General features: G+C 42.0%; 2 protein-coding genes across 3 annotated transcripts; one reads left to right on the top strand and one right to left on the bottom strand.

The window, feature by feature from the left end:
- The first annotated feature begins 2,783 nt into the window (after positions 1–2,783).
- Positions 2,784–12,709, top strand: LOC110084468 (actin, cytoplasmic 3). Its single transcript, XM_072981777.2, has 2 exons — positions 2,784–2,923; positions 11,232–12,709. The coding sequence occupies exon 2, from the start codon at positions 11,243–11,245 to the stop codon at positions 12,371–12,373; it is 1,131 nt and encodes a 376-aa protein (XP_072837878.1). The 5' UTR covers positions 2,784–2,923; positions 11,232–11,242; the 3' UTR covers positions 12,374–12,709.
- Positions 12,710–18,311: 5,602 nt separating this feature from the next.
- On the bottom strand, positions 18,312–21,175 carry LOC110084444 (actin, cytoplasmic type 5). 2 transcript variants are annotated; one of them, XM_072982289.2, is made up of 2 exons: positions 21,073–21,175; positions 18,312–19,745 (listed from the first exon to the last, which is right to left on the bottom strand). In XM_072982289.2, the coding sequence occupies exon 2, from the start codon at positions 19,732–19,734 to the stop codon at positions 18,604–18,606; it is 1,131 nt and encodes a 376-aa protein (XP_072838390.1). In that variant the 5' UTR covers positions 19,735–19,745; positions 21,073–21,175; the 3' UTR covers positions 18,312–18,603. The 2 variants fall into 2 exon arrangements, with proteins under 2 accessions (XP_072838390.1, XP_072838388.1); XM_072982287.2 differs by lacking the exon at positions 21,073–21,175 and adding an exon at positions 20,991–21,065.
- Positions 21,176–21,231: the final 56 nt, after the last annotated feature.

The raw sequence follows: 21,231 nt of genomic DNA on the forward strand, positions 1-21,231 counted from the left end.
CTGACGTGGCTTACCAGTCTGTTCCTCTGGCAGTGCTTTGTAGCTGCGGCTTGCCCAATGTCACACAGAATGCAGGATCGGGAGCCCCATCAGATGCATACTCTTGGGTGATCTGGTGGAGATGAAATGTGCTTAAGTTTGTATTGTGGATGTAAACACATCTGGTGAGAACAGGTATGTGGGAAATGTTAGAAATATGAATTATTCTGCATCTTGCATCTGAAGAAGTGGGCTACAGTCCACAAAAGCTTATGCCAAAAAAAAAAAACCACAAAAAACGTGCCAGTTTTTAAGATGCTGCAAGACGTGTGGTTGTCTTTACTACTGCTGGCAAACTAACACTACCTCCCTTGAACCCACTGTTGCTAAATCCTGCTGGGCAGGGGCCAAGTCATGCTGGCAAGGGGCAATTGCCAGTACAATGAATTTTGCTAGAATGTACAACACAGCTTGGAAAAGTTACATTTTGGGACTGCAACCTCAAGAATGGTCATGGGCCAGGGGATTCTTAAAGTCAGATTATAAAGAAGTACAGTACTGTTTCTGTTTTCTGCCAATTAGACATTTATATGCCCTGCATACCGTCAGATTTCTGTATTCCTGAGTGAAACGAAAGACTTGACACTTGAGTCAGTAGGAGGGGTAATATTCTTTTTGAAATCTCCCCTGGAAAGTGGAACAGTGAAAAAGGTGCTACTCCAGCCATCATTATTTTTTCTACCTTTAGAAAAAATTGTACTTATTTGCTCTTTATACAAAGGAACATTTAAAATGTGTTTTGCTGCTTAGGGGCATGAAAGAGTACAACTCACAATCTGGAACTCTTTATCTTGCCCCCTGCCTCCTGGTATTACATCCATGAATCAGGACAAATTATGAGAAAGGGACCTCTTTTAACTGCTTTGTGGAAACAACGGCTGTGTGCAGGAATACTGGGAGACTCCAGGCGTTTCGGACCTCCTTTCACAGTGCTTTGCCACTGGTCATGATGGCCACGTCCTCTGAGAGTTGAAGTCTAGAATGTAGGAAGAGTCACCGGATTACAACAAGGACAGCCTTTTGCATCCTCGTGCTCCAGTCAGAGGAGGGGTTCCATTGCTAGACATTCTCTTCTCCTTAATTATGGGCCTTTGGTGGAAGCTTCAGTTGATATGAAAGACAGTGGCTAAGCTTCAACACAATGCATCATGTTGAGTGTTTATCCCTCTGATGCTGAAAAGCCTAATCAGTTGCTTTCTAGAACTACTAAATATATTTGTCTGGAGTTGTATTTTGAAATTCCTCTTCATGGCTGACCTTCCCCAAGATTTAGGTGGCAATTTTTGCTATGTAGAACCTTCCAGTTCAGTTTGTAGATTTATAAGGCTTCAGAATGTATCCTGAGCCATGTACACCCCATCCAATCAGATCTGTGCCCCAGATCCAAATTGATTTGCAAATTTGGCAAACCAATGCATTGGGAAAAAAATGGGCTACAACGTCTTCGGGTTTTCACTGATGTACATGAAATTTAGAGACATTGGGGTGTGGAACTTGGCATATTATAGATTGTGAAATGTGCAAGTTTAAAGTCTGTTTAAAAAGAAAATAAAACCTCCAGTAGCCTAAAGCAATTGGAAACCCAGTTTCAAATCAATCTATAAATTCATCCCATCTAATCCTATAACTCCTCCTTTGTTTCTTTGCTCATGTCAGAAGCACCAGAGTGTAATTAATAAACACAACAGATAATTTTTACCCAAAATCGGCAACATCAACAGCATTTGGGGCAGCTGGCATCACGTCTTCCATGGCACATGTTGAGGGGTACAGAGTACACTGACATAGGTATGAACATGCCTGCTCTTGCGAACATGTTCGTCAGTGTCAAAACCCCATGTTGTTAGGTTCACTTTGGTTCAGCCAAAGCTGGTTTGCAATCTATTCAGTGACTTCCATGTACCCCACTTCTCTGTGGGGCAGCGGCCTAGATTCTCCTGGGGTCTGATCTATTTTAAAAGGCCGATAGTTCCTTCCTTCCACATTACATTCACTGTGGTTCCTTCAAGATTTATAAATATTCTGAAAAACTCTTTCCTTGTTTTCACAAGGATGGGAGGAAAGTGTATGCCTATTCGATGCAGATGCTTTGAGTTGTTCCCTTTTAGGTGCTAAATCTCTCTGTGTGTGTTGCTGGGTGAAATACCTGCTGGATAATTGGCTTGATTATTAGGGCTCCAAACATTATGATGGGCCAACATGAGCTCATCAGAAGCACCAACCTGAACCAACATTTTGCCCTAGAATTAAATCTAGCCAGTCCATTGAAAGCCAGACTTCTGACAGATCAGTACAAATCATGCCGTAGTTCTAAACTTGGGATTTGCTTAAAACTGATCTGTAGTCCTAATGCTCACTAACCTGAGAGTGCATAATTCCACTGATCAGTTCAACAGGGCTGAAATAGATACGCAGAAAGCTGCACAGTGAACCCACTAGTTTAAAGGCACCATCTAGAGTCATTTAATTGAAGGACAAAATAGTCACCAGACCCCAGCAGGTGTACAGGTGGTCAAATAAATCACTAGTAAAGAAAAGGATAGAGAAGCCGGGTGGCATTGGGACAAGAATTTGAAATGCAAACATAGAAGAATCGATGGACTATGACCAAAGGAAAGGCGTTGACCATATAAGGCCAAAAGCACAGTAGGCCATGTGTGGCTGAATACATGTCATTTTTAACCATATATGGTTAACAACAGATTTACAGTCACTTTCAGGCTTCTTGTAAAGCTTCTGTCAACATACAAGCGGAAGAATGTGATTAAGGGGAAACAACAGGCAAACTGGGTGGCAGTGGATAAATAGGACCAGGTAGGAGTGAAACCATTTCTTACAGGGTCCACCTTGGGGTTGCCCACAAAGCCAACTCTGCCAGCGTCAGGTAAGTCTAAGAGCAGGGCTAAACACCCAGAGTGTTCTATCCTCAGTCTGTTGGACGCATCCGCTCCTCCTCTTTGGCTGGCTGCAAGATGTTAAGATCCAGGTGAGCTGGACAAAGGACCAGCTGGAGGGAGTTTAGGCTTAAAGGAATTAATTTGGCAATTGCAGGTTTTGGGACTGTGAGCTGGTCTTGCAGTTCATTCTGGTGGCCAGGTCATGCCTTGGCGTCTCATCCTGATTTGGTCTGGATCTATTTGTGCCCTGGATCCAAATCAATGTATACATTTGCTCTAGAACTGAATCTGTTTGTTCCACTTAGAGCCAGACCCATTACAAATCAGTTTGAATCAGGCTGATTCTACTGGCAATTTATGATTTGCCTAAATCTGGCAAGCAGCCCTAGTAGGAAACTTAGCATAGAGGAGAAAAGAACGTGTGCATTTGGAATATGGATCCAAGATCTCCATTCTTGATGGAAAAGAGAATCAGAAGAAGGGGCAGATGTCTGCTGCTGTTCTTTGGGGAAACAGGACTGCTAGGTCTCCAGACACCAGATGAACTCTGCTCTGGCTATCTGGATCTCTATACAGGGAGAGAAACCCCAAGAGGAATAGTGCTGGAGGATGTGAAGGTTTGGTCTCCGCATGTGAGATAGCTCTAAAGCCTGGATACACATCTTTGCTCTTTTCTAGCTGACAACAGCTGACTGACTCAGCATGAAGATATTTCCATGTGTGTTGCTCCAGATTGACTCTCTCCCTAAGTCTTCCCCCTCAACCCTGTTTTTTCAGAGCACTGATGTTGGGCCCATCATACTGTGTGGAGCAAGGAAAGGGAGCACCAGCATGGTTACTCCTGAGTCTCCTTGTTGCACAAAGCCCCTGGTAGCAACAGCAAAAAGCTAGAGTAAGCCTTCTGAGCCTCACCTAGCCTGCCTCTGTGACATCACAAAGTGTCTATTCTATGGCCTCAAAATTTGACTCTGAAATCTCAGGGCATGGGACGCTAATGACCAGCAATCCTACTGGGAAAATGTGTCCATCCCCTTGATATTGTTAAGATTCCAACTCCTTCCAGAATGGTCAGGAGTGATCAGAGCTGGAGTCCACTAACTTTTGGGGGTCCACAAGCTCTCCACACCTGGAGTAGTCAATAGAGCAAGCTACATTCCCATGCCCTTGATTTCTTCCCTTGTCATTGGGTTTGACTAGTTAAATCTTTAGGTCCCTTCCAGCTCTACAAGGCTATGCTTCTACGATGAGCTACCTTGTTTTAAAACCCTATTTGCATTTGGGTGAGTTTGCTGGACAGCTCACTGGTTTAAGTATCTGGGTGGGGAGTTCAAAACCTCACTGTGCACCCCCAAAAAAGCCAGGCTGTGTGGCCTTGGGCAAGATGCGCAGCCCCAGGATGCCCTCAAAAAGGGAGGAATGGTAAATAACCTCTGAGTATTCCATTTCTGGAAACTCCCAAAAAGGCTCATCATAACTCAGAACAGACTTGACGGCACTCAATTGTTATTTATTAGGCACCTAAAAGTCAAGTTTAAGTTTATTGTATTAGCTAAAAGCCATCGCAATTGTTTAAAATACAAATATAAGCAAATAAAATCAGAATAAAATCATGGAGATATAAAATAATGAGAGACCTAAAAGTCACTTGTATAGCATATATTTTGTGTGTAAGATGTCCCATGCTTAGTCCCCGGATGAATATTTAGACAATGGGAATAAGAAATTACAAAATTTGTTACAAAAGAACCTGTGTCTTGCCCTAAGGGTGGAGACACTTTTCGGGAATGTGTGCATTTTATATTTTCAAAACTGGGCGAAGAGCCGTGGTCGCTTGGGGAGCTAGGCAAAGTTAGCTTTTTCAAGAATCCCCAAGAGACCCCCCTGGTACTGAGAACTGTAGATTAAAAGCTCTAGTAGTGTGTTTCTTGTTGGCCTATCGTTTGTTTCTTGCTGCTGATGTAACCCTCGCTGCTCAGTACAAATCCTGGCTGAAGCATAGGTCGCTTTTGCTCCTTCATCCTCTCACTTTGCTGCCTCCAAGCCAAGAAAGGAAGCATGCAATGAGTTTGAAGGAAATGAAGCAGGTGTGTGAACCAGCTAGGCTCTATTTTATTGCCAAGAGACTGTGATCTGGCACCAGGTCTCCACCATGAAGGTGGAGGGGAAATGCTGCTATGGAGGAAAGTGCATGGATCAAGCTGAGCTATAAGCACGAGTACATCTTTACTCCGTTTCTGGCTGGTGAAACTGGTTGCTTGGAAAAGCAACCTCCTTCAACGAGATGCACTTTGAGAAACCCTGGTTGTGCCTTTTTTTGTTTGGGCTCTACATGTAAGCAGGTTTACCTGTTCTGGGGTGCTAGACAGCATTCTAGAGGTGTGCTGTAATATACTGTATCTCCCATTGCCCCACCACATGAGCAAAACTGGTCAGCGTAGTGGGAGTTGTAAATTGCTGCAAGCTGCTCAAGAGGGGACCACACAGTTGAGTCCCAGAGAGAGTAAAAGCCATGGGATTGGGCAGCTGCTTGAGAACAGAGAGAAACAGGAAAGAAATGGTTGGAATTTCCATTGTTATCACATCATGAATTCCCACCTCTGTACTGTAATATTTAGTTATAATTTCCCTCCAAAATTGCTCAGGGTGGCAAATGTGCTTCTTTCCTCCTTGCCCACATTATCCTCACAGCAGGACACAAGATGCCAGTAGAGTGAGAACATCTCCTTCCAGTGGGCTCTTTGTTTTTCAAGTGCTTGAAAAAGTTGCCTTTGGGGACCATCAGTCCCAGAATCCTTCAGCCAATCCTTCTCCCCTCTCCTGTGGCAATTAGGACCCTGATTTAAATGCAAATGTCACAGGCTTAGTGGTTTGACTTTTCCCTACTCACACTTCTGCTAAGTCTGAAACCTGTTCTTGCTGGAAGGTGGCCAAAGGCACATCTTTGACCTTATTTGGCTATATTGCAAAATGAAATTATTGGTGCTCTTTGCTCCCTTGGCTACAGTAGGCGTGTTTATGATATTGGCTTATGGTACACGTGGTTTCCTAGTGTCTTCTGGCAAGAGATAAGCTCCCACAGGGAATGAAGATAAGTAAAAGAACAAATGGACAGGAAATGGAGAAGCAGGAAAAGAAAGATGGGAGTATAACTCCACACTTAGTGGAATTTAGTGTCCACTTAGTGGACAGCATCTTCAAAAGCAGAGACATCACCTTGCCGACAAAGGTCCGCATAGTCAAAGCTATGGTTTTTCCAGTAGCGATGTATGGAAGTGAGAGCTGGACCATAAAGAAGGCTGACCACCGAAAAATTGATGCTTTTGAATTGTGGTGCTGGAGGAGGCTCTTGAGAGTCCTCTGGACTGCAAGGAGAAGAAACCTATCAATTCTAAAGGAAATCAACCCTGAGTGCTCACTGGATGGACAGATCCTGAAGCTGAGGCTACTACACTTTGGCCATCTCATGAGAAGAGAAGACTCCTTGGAAAAGACCTTGATTTTAGGAAAGTGTGAGGGCAAGAGGAGAAGGGGACGACAGAGGACGAGATGGTTGGACAGGGTCACCGAAGCGACCAAGATGAATTTGACCCAACTCCAGGAGGCAGTGGAAGACAGGAGGGCCTGGCGTGCTCTGGTCCATGGGGTCCCAAAAAGTCGGACACGACTTAACGACTAAACAACAACAACAACAGTGAAATTACTGTGGGATTATTGGCCAAGGTGTTATAATAACTGATCACAAAACAAAGTAAGGGAATTTGCTGTGTAAGATGTGAAAATTAGACATTTTCATTCAATATTGGTACTTTAGATAGGTTAATAGGGACGTGGTGGCACTGTGGGCTAAACCGCAGAAGCCTGTGCTGCAGGGTCAGAAGACCAAGCAGTTGTAAGATCGAATCCATGACGGAGTGAGCGCCTGTCGCTTGTCCCAGCTCCCGCCAACCTAGCGGTTCGAAAGCATGCAAATGCGAGTAGATAAATACAGTAGGTACCATCTTGGTGGGAAGGTAAACAGCGTTCCATGTCTAAATCACACTGGCCATGTGACCACGGAAAGATTGTCTTCGGACAAACGCTGGCTCTATGGCTTGAAGAGCGGGATGAGCGCCGCCCCCTAGGGTTGGACACGACTGGACAAAAATTGTCAAGGGGAACCTTTACCTTTACCTTTTAGATAGGTTAATATCTAAACCTATCTTTACTGAAGAGTCTTCACACCATTTCAAATTCAAATATAATTAACATACAGTAATAAAAAAATCAACAACAAACACTGAACTTGCAAAGGGTTAAAATTACAAAATACTAAACTTATATATACAATTTAATTAGACAATCGTAGTAAAATAAATTTTATTAGTCCAGTAAAACCCCACCAGAGATAAAATTATCACATGACTAATCTAAACAGTACAAACCAGCCAAACAAAAACATCTTAGGACTGATAAGAGAACAGACAAAATGTGGGAAAAAATCCCATGAAAAATGTCTCTGGAAAGTCATTTTCAAAAGTAAGTAAGAAATGTTACTCACAAATGTTATTCATGGCAACTTGGTTCCCATTCTTTAAAATGTAACTTTGGGGTCGGCTACATATTGTAATGTTTGTGGTTTTGTGTCAGGTTTAGTAAACTCCCACAAGAGATATCTATTGCTAGTCCAAGTGAGAGCAAGCTTGTTTTGCTGGCTCAATGTATATGGAGAAGTCTTCAGACTCATAGCTGAACGCCTTGCAGGACATGCAACAATAGGCTCAAGTTACAGGAAGGCAGATTTCAGTTGAAAATCAGGAAAAACTTCCTAATTGTTAGAGCAGTACAACAATGGAACCAATTACATTGGAAGATGGTGAATGTCCCAACACTGGAAGCATTCAAGAGAAACGTAGACAACCACCTGGCATATATCCTTTGATCTGTATTCCTGCATTGAGCACAGGATTGGACCTGATGGGCTCATAGATCCCTCCCAACTTCACTATTCTATGATTCTATGTTTGGAGAGGTACAACGGTGGATTGTGTAATGTTTGGAGTATTGGATTGACACTCGGAGGGAAGGTCCCATCTCTCCTGCACCATGGAACCCACTAGATGAGTTTAGGCAAGCCACTTTTTCTGAGAATAACCTCCCCAACTGGGTTGTTGTGATGAGTGGATGGCCATGTACACTGCACTGAATTTATTGGAGGAAATATATTTTAATCACTGTCAGCAGCATCAACTCATCATTATCAGAAAACTACCAGAATCAAGAACATCTCAACTTCCAGCATTGGTACTCTACTTGAAGGCAGACAGAAGAGGAAAAGGAGAAGATTGAGCTAGGAATTGAAATGTAACCTAGTTTATCCTAGTCCAGCATTGGGGGCTCCCTCCTGCAAGTAAGAATAGGAAGAATCTGGCCCATCCATTATTTGTTGTAAGTGCTTTTGAAGGTTCTTGCTGTACTCATGCTTAACTAGAAAAACTGTGCACATGTATTAGAAAATATGTCTATATTTTGCACATTTTCATGCTAACAATATGAGAAAGTTAATTCTTCATCGCACAGCCTCAGAAAGGAATACAAGTTTTAGTGCCACACTTTTGGCTGGTTTATTGGTAACACAACTGTAGCCATCTAAATATTCTCCACCCTTTGCTCTGATATTGTCAGCAAAAGATAAGATCATTGTCCTGATTCTCAGAGAAGTGAAGCTCAAGACCAAGTCACCCCAACCCTAGCAGAGCGCGAGGGTGTGGGTTGGAGGGTGTGTGATCAACAGTGCCATCTAAAGTGTTTTGGATTTAATACCCTTTCAGATGAAGCTGTCTGCTAGTTTTGTTTCCAGTTCAGTTTCTCAGATTCATCTCCTAATCTCTTTTAGACAATTCTTCAGGTATGCTCAACTGGGGACTTCTTTTATGTCAATGCAGATTCAATAAGGGTGTGGGCCTGGTTGCTGCATAAACGCTGATGGAAACAGATCATTTGAATCAGAAATAGATCTTCACTGACCATTTCTGCATGAAGAAGTAGACTTGTCCACAAAAGCTTACGTTAAAATATAGCGTTTAGTGTTTAAGGTGCCACTATGTTGTCTTCTTTATTTCAGCTTTGTGGTTGCCGTCTCTAACTGGTGTCTCAAACAGCAATTTTAAGATGCTGACTTTGTCTAGTGTCATACTTATATCAATACTTCACTTGCTTTTCCTCTTTGGATCTAATTTCATCAACAGTTCATATGTGCTCCGTAAGGCCTTGTATCCTCTCAAATGTTCTTTTCTGCAGAGAACCTAGCAACCTACTATTCTACCCAAGGAGCTACAATTTGTCTAGCTCTGTTAAGCTGTGTGTTTTTTTTTTAAAAAAAATTTTGTTTCTAAGTCTGTGTGTGCTAGCTCAGACCCCTTCTCTCCCATCTCCCATGAATATATTTTTTTAAATGATTTTAAATTTAACTCCTCTTGGTTTAAAACAAAATACTCCAAATTTTAAAAATATATTCTTGCCAACTTGCTCAAATTTTAAATTCACCCCATATTTTCTAAGCATCATACACGTGTGTGTTGTTTGGGGACTTTTGGACTATACTAGAGTCAAGACACGGATCTTTTTTTCCTCTGGCAGGGGTGGAAAACCTAGGCAGAGTCTGGTACAGTTGCTTTTTTTTTTTTGGAATACACCTTCATATATGTATAAAAAGGTAAAGGTTCCCTTTGACATTTAGTCCAGTCATGTCTGACTCTAGGGCGTGGTGCTCATTCCCGTTTCCAAGCCATAGAGCCAGCGTTTGCCCGAAGACAGTTTCCATGGTCACGTGGCCAGCGCGACTAGACACGGAACACCGTGACTTTCCCACCAAGGTGGTACCTATTTATCTACTCACATTTTTACATGCTTTCGAATGGCTAGGTTGGCAGGAGCTGGGACAAGCGATGGGAGCTCACTCTGTCACGTGGGTTTGATCTTATGATGGCTGGTCTTCTGACCTTGCAGCACAGAGGCTTCTGCGGTTTAACTCGCAGCGCCACCATGTCCCACCATATATGTATATACACACATATATGAATTGGCCAATATATAAGCATTCTCTCTCTCTCCCACCCACCCCTCTCTATATATATTGTGTGTGTGTGTGCTTATATACTGGCTAATTCAGTGAGATCACTACTCAGGACGATTTACATTACATGAAGCAAAACTCTATAAACCTAACCAGAATTAACCAAAAAAATACAGTACCCATTATCACCCCAATAAATTTTTAAAAATTACTACAAAAAAGCAGCCACCTGATGACACCTGAAATAAAAATAAAACTGTTAATCAAATTACAGTAAGCCAATAAACTACACAAAGTGGATATACATAGCATAAAAAAATGTAACAAATCATAACATAATGTAATGAAATATGGATTACAAGGTACGTAGATTGAAGCAGGATGTTGCTGAAGGCCTCCTTAAAAAGGTCGGTCTTGACTAACCTTCTGAAGGTTTGTAGGGAGGAGGTATATCTGACTTCCAAAGGAAGTTTGTCCCACTTACTCCTGAGTAGGCACATAGACATATGCACTGTGCATGAAATGACTATTATGGACATGTTTCAGCCCATGGCATCCAAAAGAACTTGTGAATTCCACACCTATGTTTATTTAAAATGAATCAGGCAACATGTTTGATTAATGAACTATCACTCTTAAATCAAACGGTTAGTCTTTGAAATGCTATGATTTTTCCTTCTCCCATCAGTCCCCTTTCCTTACCTTTCGCCAACCTGCTAAGACAGACTAGCTGGGCTACTTCGCTGGAAACAAGGCAACTAGGATTTTGTCCCTTGACAAATGGGGTATAATTGCTCAAAGGTACAGAAACCGGGAAGAGTCTTGTTCATCGTTGAAGGCTAAAAACTTTATGAACAGCATCCATTTTGATGTGTCTAATGAGAATTAATGGCCCAAATCTGGATGCTTAGTTTACTAAAGAGCCCTGGAGTAGGCCTCCTCAATCAATGGGAGTTTACTGAGTAAACAACTCCTTAAGTTCCATTGATTGAATTGGATCGACTCTAAACTTCTTAAAGTAAGTTGCAACTAGAGTAGGTGCACTTGAATCAATGGAATTTACAGACGAGTTGACTCAGGAAATCCAATCTAATTCAGTGGAGATGCTCTACTTAAACTCAGTGACAACTGTTAACCAACCCTTCACAGTGCACTAACTCAGGTGTAATTTTATCTGTCTTCTGCAGTCAAACCACTCTTGTTTAAATCAACTGTTTGATGGCTATATTTTGTGTTCCCTCTAGATTAAGTCAAAATGGCCGAGGATGAGGTTGCTGCTTTGGTTGTGGACAATGGTTCCGGCATGTGCAAGGCTGGGTTTGCAGGAGATGATGCCCCGCGTGCAGTGTTCCCCTCCATCGTGGGGCGGCCCAGGCACCAGGGAGTCATGGTAGGGATGGGTCAGAAGGACAGCTATGTGGGAGATGAAGCTCAGAGCAAGAGAGGTATTCTGACCCTGAAGTATCCCATTGAACATGGCATTGTTACCAACTGGGACGACATGGAGAAGATCTGGCACCACACCTTCTATAATGAGTTGAGGGTGGCCCCTGAAGAGCACCCGGTCTTGCTCACCGAAGCTCCTCTGAACCCCAAAGCCAACCGGGAGAAGATGACTCAGATCATGTTTGAGACCTTCAATATGCCAGCCATGTATGTGGCCATCCAGGCAGTGCTGTCGCTCTATGCCTCTGGCCGTACCACAGGGATCGTCATGGACTCTGGAGATGGAGTCACTCACATGGTGCCCATTTATGAAGGTTACGCCTTGCCACATGCCATTCCACGACAAGACCTGGCTGGCCGTGACCTGACTGATTACCTCATGAAGATCTTGACTGAGAGGGGGTATAACTTCACCACCACAGCTGAGAGAGAAATTGTGAGGGACATCAAGGAGAAACTCTGCTATGTTGCCCTGGACTTTGAACAAGAGATGGCCACGGCTGCATCCTCCTCCTCCCTGGAGAAGAGCTATGAGTTACCTGATGGGCAGGTGATCACCATTGGCAATGAACGCTTCAGGTGTCCAGAAGCCCTCTTCCAACCGTCCTTTCTGGGTATGGAATTGCGTGGCATCCATGAGGCCACTTACCATTCCATCATGATGTGTGATGTGGACATCCGCAAGGACCTCTATGCCAACACGGTCCTATCAGGAGGGACCACCATGTACCCAGGCATTGCTGACAGGATGCAGAAGGAGATCACAGCCCTGGCACCTGGCACAATGAAAATCAAGATCATTGCCCCCCCGGAGCGCAAGTATTCTGTGTGGATTGGGGGCTCCATCCTGGCCTCTCTCTCCACCTTCCAGCAGATGTGGATCAGCAAGCAAGAGTACGATGAATCTGGTCCATCCATAGTTCACCGTAAATGCTTTTAATGATCTAAATAACCATCGTCTTTTGCTCATTTTGATTTTAGTTCTGCCTTGTTACAACATCTTCAACATTGATTCAGTTATTCGAATAATTTTAGACTTTCTTTGAATCATCTTATTCTTTAAATAATATCTCTTTATTGTGTTCCTGAAGATTCTTGATTCTGTAAATAAAGAATCAGGTGGAGCTTTCCACTATTGGCTCCTGATTAATTATTCTTAGCTTCCTGTTGAATATAAAATATTGTCTTATGTAGCCCAAAGGGGGAGTTCTTAAGTTCTTTTTATTTGATTTCTAGATGAATAAAGTAAATAAATGAATTTCTCGTAAAGTAAGAACTCCTTGTGTGTTTCTTGTAGAGCACGATATTCTCTTCATGGAAGCAAGAGAAATAGTGATAATATTTATTATTTATTTATTGGATTTCTATCCTGCCCATCTAGACCAAAGGTCTACTCTATAATAAATGACAGAGGATGAAACAGGAAGCAACCACCAGGGGAAGGGCCCTAAAAGGAAACAAAAGAAGAACGACTAGAATCAATAAGTCGGGGCGGTGGGGGAGCCACAATTAATAACACTGTGTGATACATGAGAAATGTTTATCCATAGGCAATTGTAGTGAAAATTCTGAACAAGGAGGCAATCACCATAAGGTTACCAGCTCATTTTATGCCTTATCAGCTTCTCACTACTGTATCTGAGGAACAATGAGCTTGCCTTTAGAGTTTTGTGTTTTCTCTGTATTTGCATATCATATGTTATTTATTCTGGTTTCTCTTTCTCTCTCTTTTAAATTATAGAATGAAACAGACCATAGTTTTAGGGAATGACAGTGGCAAGACTACCTCTTCCATTGTTCCTGATCATAGCCATGATAGCATGGACTGGTCACAAACACAACTTTAGCAAAGCTGGTCTGCACTTACTAGATTCCACATAGTCAGAGAAAAATCACTCCCATTTGTATCTGGAAATGTTGGAGACCCACGTTGGGGCCTCTGACACCAGGGGTGGGCAACTGTGGCCTTCTAGATCATGCTGTACCTGCCTTATGCATATATAAAGCCAGTGTATAACCACTGAGCTAGGGACCCTTCCCATATGGTGCATCCCCAGACACATGCGTCACCCAGACAGAATCCCATTCAAGCAGTTATTTTTCCAGTGCCTCCAGTGGTTGCCATAGTCCACTTGTTGAAATCTGGATAGTCTACTTTGCATATAAGGTATCTTACCTTGCATTGTAATGCAAACTATGCATGCAAGTTTTTGCCTTGCTTTTCTATGTTCCAGCCCTGGCATCACATATCACTGGTGGGGCAGAAGGCTGAGCCAGCAGCTCTGAGGGCATGTTCCCCAGGAAAACTGTTGAAAAGCTTAAAGCTTTATTATTATTATTATTATTATTATTATTATTATTATTATTATTATTATTATTATTATTATTATTATTATTATTATTATTATTATTATTATTATTATTATTATTATTATTAACAAAATTGTAGAACACAGGCCACATGATGGTCTCAATAGGCACCATGGGGCATCCTTCAAATATTCGTAAAAGCCAGCCAGAGAGGTTATATATTTGCATAAGTAACGGAAATACACGTTTAGCAAAAAGAAGTTAGATCCCTGCTATCAATCAGAAGGTATACTGTATTTGAAAGATGAAAGAAACATTGAGCAGTTGGCTGAAGCAGTCGGTTTGATGATTAATTTGCCTGAAGTATACGATCCAAGCTGAAAGGAAAATTGTAACCACACAGGAGTATCTTTTGTGTAACCGATATGCTGTTAATAAAATGACAAATTGGTTCATATGAAAACTCCACTTGTTTTGGGGTAAAAATAAGAGAACTGGTGGAAAAGCTGAGAGATGAGACCTGGTAAAAAGTATAGAAATCTCCTGAGGTAAAAAAGTTGTTGGTATAGTAAAAGTTTAAAATCTAAAGCTTTCTCTGAGGTAATAAGCTTAGGTAAGATAGTACAGTAGTAGGAAAGTTGGAGAGAAAAAAATAGAAAGAAAAAGATTTGAGTTTAAAACACCACCAACAGTGAACTTCTGAGGTATTAAATCTGGGGTAATTTAAGAAGTCACTGGAAATAATAACCTGGTTACTGAAAATAAAGTGGCAGATTTTGAATTCCAGTATTTCCCTGAGGTAAATGTTTCAAGGTAATTGCAAAGAAATACATATAAATGCCTTCCAAAAGGTTAAAAGCCAGAAATGGAAACTCCGATTGGTGAAAAAAGGCAAGCTGTTGAGAGATTTAAGAGAATTATGCCCACAAACCCTACTATTGTTGATAATCCAGAGAATTTGGAAGTCTGGAAAGAAATGGAAAAGGAACAGATCAAATTGAGATTAAGGGAACTGGAATTAAGAAAAGCGGGAAAGGAAAAAGAAATTGAGAGAGAAACAAATGGAATTTTGGCTAAAGATGAATTAGAATTAGCAGCTCAGTCTTCAAATAATAACATCTCAAACAGGAATGATATAATGATCCCCAAACTGAGACCAAGATATTATAAAGGAGAAAATAATTGACTCATTTTTTACCTCCTTTGAGAGAACTTGCTAGGATTGTAACATCTCAGATCAGGACTGAATGTCATGTATTAGGTCTCAAATTTGTGGTGGTTTCATTGAAATTTTAGGGGGAAATGAGAATGAGGAAGCCCAGAATTATGATTTATATAAATACAGAGTGAAGCAAAGGTTTGGGCTGACAACAGAACATGACAGGAGAGTGTTAACAAATATATTTAAATGTAAATAAAACACTTACTGTATACTCAGATAGCTTGTAGATAGGATCATTTTCCGAATAGCTGGATTGAAAGGTTAGGTGTGGAAACTATGGAGCAGTTAAAAAATGTAATAGGCTTAGAACTGTTTTATTTGGTGTTACCAAATGAAATTAGATGGTTAGTTCAGGATAAAAATCCTCAATCCATGGAACAGGCAGGAGATACTGTATGTCAGATATATTGGTAAATTTAAGAGAAAATAAATACAATGAAATATTTCAAAACAAAGGGTGAGTAGACACAGCTAAACCTTATAAGAAAGTGGCCGCCAGAACAAGGGAAGACTTGCAAGCAAAATGAGGGAGAACAGAGATAAGCAGATTAAAGAGGGGGAAATCAGAAAATATGTCATAAATGTGGTAAAGGACATATTAAATAGCAATGCAAAGAAAGACAGGTGAAAGGAACATTCCCACAGAATGAAAAGTATGTTTGCAAGGTACTTGTTTGCAAGTTTGTATCTGAAAGAAAAAGCATTGTCAGGAAAATAAATCAGTTTTACTTAAAGGAATTAGAGCAGAAGCCGTGGACGTTCCTGTGGCTAGAGCGAGAATTACATGGCTGGCTGTCCTCCTAAAGATCTTATATCAGACTTTATAGGAGCTACCCTTTCCAAAGAAGTACCCTGTGGGGTGTAGTTGACAAGAGTAAGGTACGTGGCCTCAGAAGAACTGGGTTTAATTCGTCCTAGGCCATAGAAGCTCACTCTCTCTGTGTGTGTGTAACTACCCCTGCATTTCTTGCAGAAGAGTTCTGGGGTCTACAAGTCAGAAAAATAGCTTCTCCAATATATACCGTACAAGAGATTTAAGGGAGCTTTACTCCAGAAGTGCCTCCTTATGTTCTTGTGTCGTCACATTAGCTATGGGGAAAAGCTTTCCTACTGTGAGCTGGTTGGATAGCTCAGTGAGTTGTAGTACCTGGGGACAAGAGCCAGCCCATGTCACCTTGGGCAAGCTGTACAGTCCCAGAATGCCCCCAGGAGGGAATGCAATCCACGTCAGTATTCTCTACCCAGAAAACATTGAAAAATCAGAAAAGACTTGACAATGCATAATTATTATAAAACCTGGAAAAATAACATTGGCTGGCTACTAAAGCACCAGTTGTTAGCTTTTAAGGTATCTCAGGTCACTTCACTGGTTCTGTGGCACTTTATACACTACATTATACTGTAATATAAACATTTGATCAGTTTTCCTGAGATGCATGAAGCTCAAATTTCAATTGGGAAGTATGCATATACAGTACATTTGCATATAAATTACATGCTGACAGTGGTCGACTGTGGTGGCAGGTGGGCATGAAACACTGTTTTCCACTTTTTATGAAAGCCTGTGTAATTTACAATCTTCAATTTTGTCTTCGAAAGTCCTATTCAACACTGAATGACAGAAAAAAATCCACAATGGAAGGACATTCAGAATTAAGAACACAGGCTCCAGCAGAAAAGATAAGCACCAAAATGTATTTGGAAAAATACTATGAAATGGGCAGCATCAATGTAAGATAGAAAGCTGCCTGAAGCTCAGTGCAAACTGCTGGTGTTTCAGGGAGATAAGCTCCAGTGCCTACAGTTTAGGTTAGAAGGAACCAGTTCAGAGCAGTATGAAGATATGCATGTTATAAAGTGTGTTACATTCTGAACACATCATTTAGTTGAATAATATTGTCTTTTCCACACCACTGTTGTACAGTGGTGCCTCGCTTAACGGCGATAATCCATTCCAGGAAAATCACCATTAAGCAAAAACATCGTAAAGGGAAAATAAAAAGCCCATTGAAATGTGTTGAAAACCTTTCAATGCATTCTAATGGGCTTAAAACTCACCATACAGTGAAGATCCTCCATACGGCAGCCATTTTCGCTGCCTGTATAGTGAGGAATCCGTCCCTAAACACAGCGGGGAGCCATTTTATTTACCTGGCGGCCATTTTGAAATCGCCGATCAGCTGTTTAAAAAACATCATTTAGCGAAAAATCGATTCCCGAAGCAGGGAATCGATCATCGCAAAGCGAAATTCCCCCATTTAGACCATCGTTTTGTGATTGCAAAAAGATTGTTGTAAAGCAGATTCGTCGTAATGCGGGGCAATCCTAAAGCGAGGCACTACTGTATAATGAATTACTGTATCTGGGAAATGTAGTACATTGTAATATTTTAATACTGTTTTTGGAGTTTTTGTCAATGTTAATAACTTTTCCATGCTCCCTACTGGATGCAATTTAAAGTCTTCAACAGAGGCCCTTTTGTGTCTACTACAGAGGCCAAGACAAGACTGTGGTTGGCACAGTCCATAGCATAATATGGACCTCCAGGTGGTAAGAAACTATTCCTGCATTGATCTTATAATCTTGTCTGTTTTTCTCATTTCTTAATTTAGTACTGCTCTTCAGTTCTGATTTAGGTTCTTTACCTCCTTTCCTCAATTTGATTTTCTTATCTGCATCACCGCTGCGCTTGGAGTCTACCAAGATCTGGGCCTCTAAGACTGGCAACCACTGGTCTAACCAGACCCGTCTCTTCTGCCTCAAATGCAGAACTGGATTTGCTACCATGTTTCCCTGAAAAAAGGACAAGGTCTTATATTATATTTTGTTCCAAAAAACACATTAGGGCTTATTTTCAGGGGATTTTTTTTCATGTACAACAATCTACATTTATTCAAATACAATCATATCATCTTCTGGTTGCTGCACCATGGTGGAGGGCGGGGTTGTCACTTAGCTAGGGCTTATTTTTGGGGTAGGGCTTATATTACGAGCATCCTGAAAAACCATACTAGGGCTTATTTTCAGGTTAGGTCTTATTTTCAGGGAAACAGGGTATCAAATTTGAAACCAAGTGGGAATGTTTCTTACATTCTTGGATGGGCCACATACCACAGCATAACCTGCTTCCAACCAGGAGCATGGTCACTCCTACACCTATGCAGAATATTGAGAACTGATCTGGAATCTCATGATAAAATGCATCTGTACTGGTGTTGTCCAGTTTTACCTTGGGGAAGAGCACCTCATTTTGTTGCACCCACTTGTGAGTGCAATGACAAATAAACTTCTTATGTCTTATGTTTTTCAGTTGAACAAGCATCAACAAAGGAGCCACAAACATATGTTTATTATTCCATTCTGAAGATTTATTTTTCCCCCAAACACACAAAGGGGCACATTCACATCAAAATCTTGCTCTATCATGGAACATTAGGACAGCTTCAATTATACTAGAATGAAAGCAGGGCTATATCACCAGCAGCAAGGAAGAGAAGGAAAAATTTCGAGGAATACACAAGCACAGGCTTCCAGTGATAAGAATTGCCAAGCAACAGAAAACAAGAGAGCCGATTCAGGAGGACCACATCAAACATTTTTTAAAAATCTTATTTTGTTTGTCTAGAAACAAAAGACACTCAAAAGCATTTACGGTGGACAATGGACGGACCAGATTCATCATACTCTTGCTTGCTGATCCACATCTGCTGGAAGGTGGAGAGAGAGGCCAAAATAGAGCCCCCAATCCACACAGAATACTTGCGCTCCGGAGGAGCAATGATCTTGATCTTCATTGTACTGGGGGCCAAGGCTGTGATCTCCTTCTGCATCCTGTCAGCAATGCCTGGGTACATGGTGGTCCCTCCTGATAGGACCGTGTTGGCATAGAGGTCCTTGCGGATGTCCACGTCACACTTCATAATGGAGTTGAAGGTGGTCTCATGGATGCCACATGATTCCATGCCCAGAAAGGAGGGTTGGAAGAGGGCTTCTGGACACCTGAAGCGTTCATTGCCAATGGTGATCACCTGCCCATCAGGTAGCTCATAGCTCTTCTCCAGAGAGGAGGAGGATGCGGCCGTGGCCATCTCTTGGTCGAAATCCAAAGCAACATAGCAGAGCTTCTCCTTAATATCTCTCACAATCTCCCTCTCAGCTGTGGTGGTGAAGCTGTATCCCCTCTCCGTCAAGATCTTCATGAGGTAATCAGTCAGGTCACGGCCAGCCAGATCTAGACGCAGGATGGCATGGGGCAAGGCGTAACCTTCATAAATGGGCACCGTGTGGGTGACTCCATCTCCAGAGTCCATGACGATCCCTGTGGTACGGCCAGAGGCGTAGAGGGACAGCACTGCCTGGATGGCCACATACATGGCTGGCGTGTTGAAGGTCTCAAACATGATCTGAGTCATCTTCTCCCGATTGGCTTTGGGGTTCAGAGGGGCTTCGGTGAGCAAGACCGGGTGCTCTTCAGGGGCCACCCTCAACTCATTATAGAAGGTGTGGTGCCAGATCTTCTCCATGTCGTCCCAGTTGGTAACAATGCCATGTTCAATGGGATACTTCAGGGTCAGGATACCTCTCTTGCTCTGAGCTTCATCTCCCACGTAGCTGTCCTTCTGACCCATCCCTACCATGACTCCCTGGTGCCTGGGCCGCCCCACGATGGAGGGGAACACTGCACGGGGGGCATCGTCTCCTGCAAACCCAGCTTTGCACATGCCGGAACCATTGTCCACAACCAGAGCAGCAATTTCTTCGTCAGCCATTTTGACTTAACCTAGAGGGAACATAAAATAGTGTAGAGGTACTAAACAAGGACTGGAAGATATTTAACTTGGTGTGCCCCAAATGTCTGAGATTTCCTCATCAGGAATATACATCTGAGATAAATTAATACTTAAGACATGCATGCAATTAGTTGTATAAAGTGCAGAGCTGTGAAACAATATTAGATAAGGTGGATTTCCCATTATTTCAGCAACTTCCCTACACTTTCCAATTTCTTAAGCTTGAAAGTTAAGTTATTTAGTTAAATGAATAAAACAACATATATGTATCTTCAGCTATCTGGGATAACCGAGTGACATGCTTACATTGTTGTCATGAAGGGTACTTATGCTTATCCTTTCCACAAACTTTCCCAAGAAAAATCTAAAAAGGCACCAGGAACAACCCTAGACTGAATCAACAGGAAAAAAGAAGTCCCTCTTCACTTCTGCATCCAGAGATAGTGGGCTCTAGGTATAGAGCTGTTACAAAACTGAAAGTTTTTTGGATCACTTTGAATTTAGACTCCACCATATCAAACTTAGTTAAGGCAAAGGTGAGCAGCTTCTGACCTTCCAGTCCATTTTAGGTGATAACAATCAAAATTTTTTGCTGTCATTTATTTATACCTGGCACACACCCCCCTCCCCATAGCGTCCAGAAAATAAAGACTGGAAAGGGAGGGGGGGGAACAAAACCTCACAGTCCATTTCTTAGTAGCCAGTCACTAAGAAAACGCCTGGCCATGTTGCCAATGACTTGCAGGACACAACGTCGAAGACCAAACTTTCCCCTAACCCTGTCCTGAGGATGCAACGGGTGCATAGCGAACAAATCTGGAAAAAAAATTGCAATCCAGTTTCCAATTCCTAGAAAAGCAGCACGCATACTCTCCGTCCCTTTAAAATTAGAATATTATAATATTCACTAAGGTCCTTCCCCGCCAGCCAGCTAAAGTAAACGCTGCTTCCTTGAAATCTTGAGACAGTCACCTAAAAGTTACACCCCATGGGCTCAGAACCAGGACTCGAGGCATTAAGCCACCCGGATTCGACAAATAATAATATTCCTCCATCTCTTTTGAAACCCCTCCGGCTAAATTCGGCGATAAAGCAAACACTACTAACCGAATGTTAGCGCAGGTTTTGCGCCTAAAATGCTATTTTAGCACCGTTTTGGAAATGGACGATCTAAAATCAGTGAAAAACAGACATTAGGGAGTCTAGACTTTCAGAACGGGAGTGAAGCAACTCACCAGAAAACAACGCAACCGTACCTTAAAAAAACAAACAAACAAACCCAGCACCGCAATGAAAGAAGGAAAAACCCAAACTTACCCGCCTGATCTGTTTTAAATAAGCCGCACCCCGGCATCCCGCGCACCGATTGGTTGTATCCCATTCACGCCTCCTTCCTGATTGGCGAAGATACACCAGCTCTGTGACGTCACAACGCACCACCCTTTTCTGTTTTCGCCCGCCCTCAATTTTTTTTTT

This window comes from Pogona vitticeps, chromosome 12, assembly GCF_051106095.1.
Source record: "Pogona vitticeps strain Pit_001003342236 chromosome 12, PviZW2.1, whole genome shotgun sequence".
Taxonomy (NCBI): Eukaryota; Metazoa; Chordata; class Lepidosauria; order Squamata; family Agamidae; genus Pogona; species Pogona vitticeps.

Coding starts and splice junctions, on each gene's coding strand:
- LOC110084468 (XM_072981777.2), top strand. CDS start 11,243: ATGGCCGAGGATGAGGTTGCTGCTTTGGTTGTGGACAATGGTTCCGGC.
- LOC110084444 (XM_072982289.2), bottom strand. CDS start 19,734: ATGGCTGACGAAGAAATTGCTGCTCTGGTTGTGGACAATGGTTCCGGC.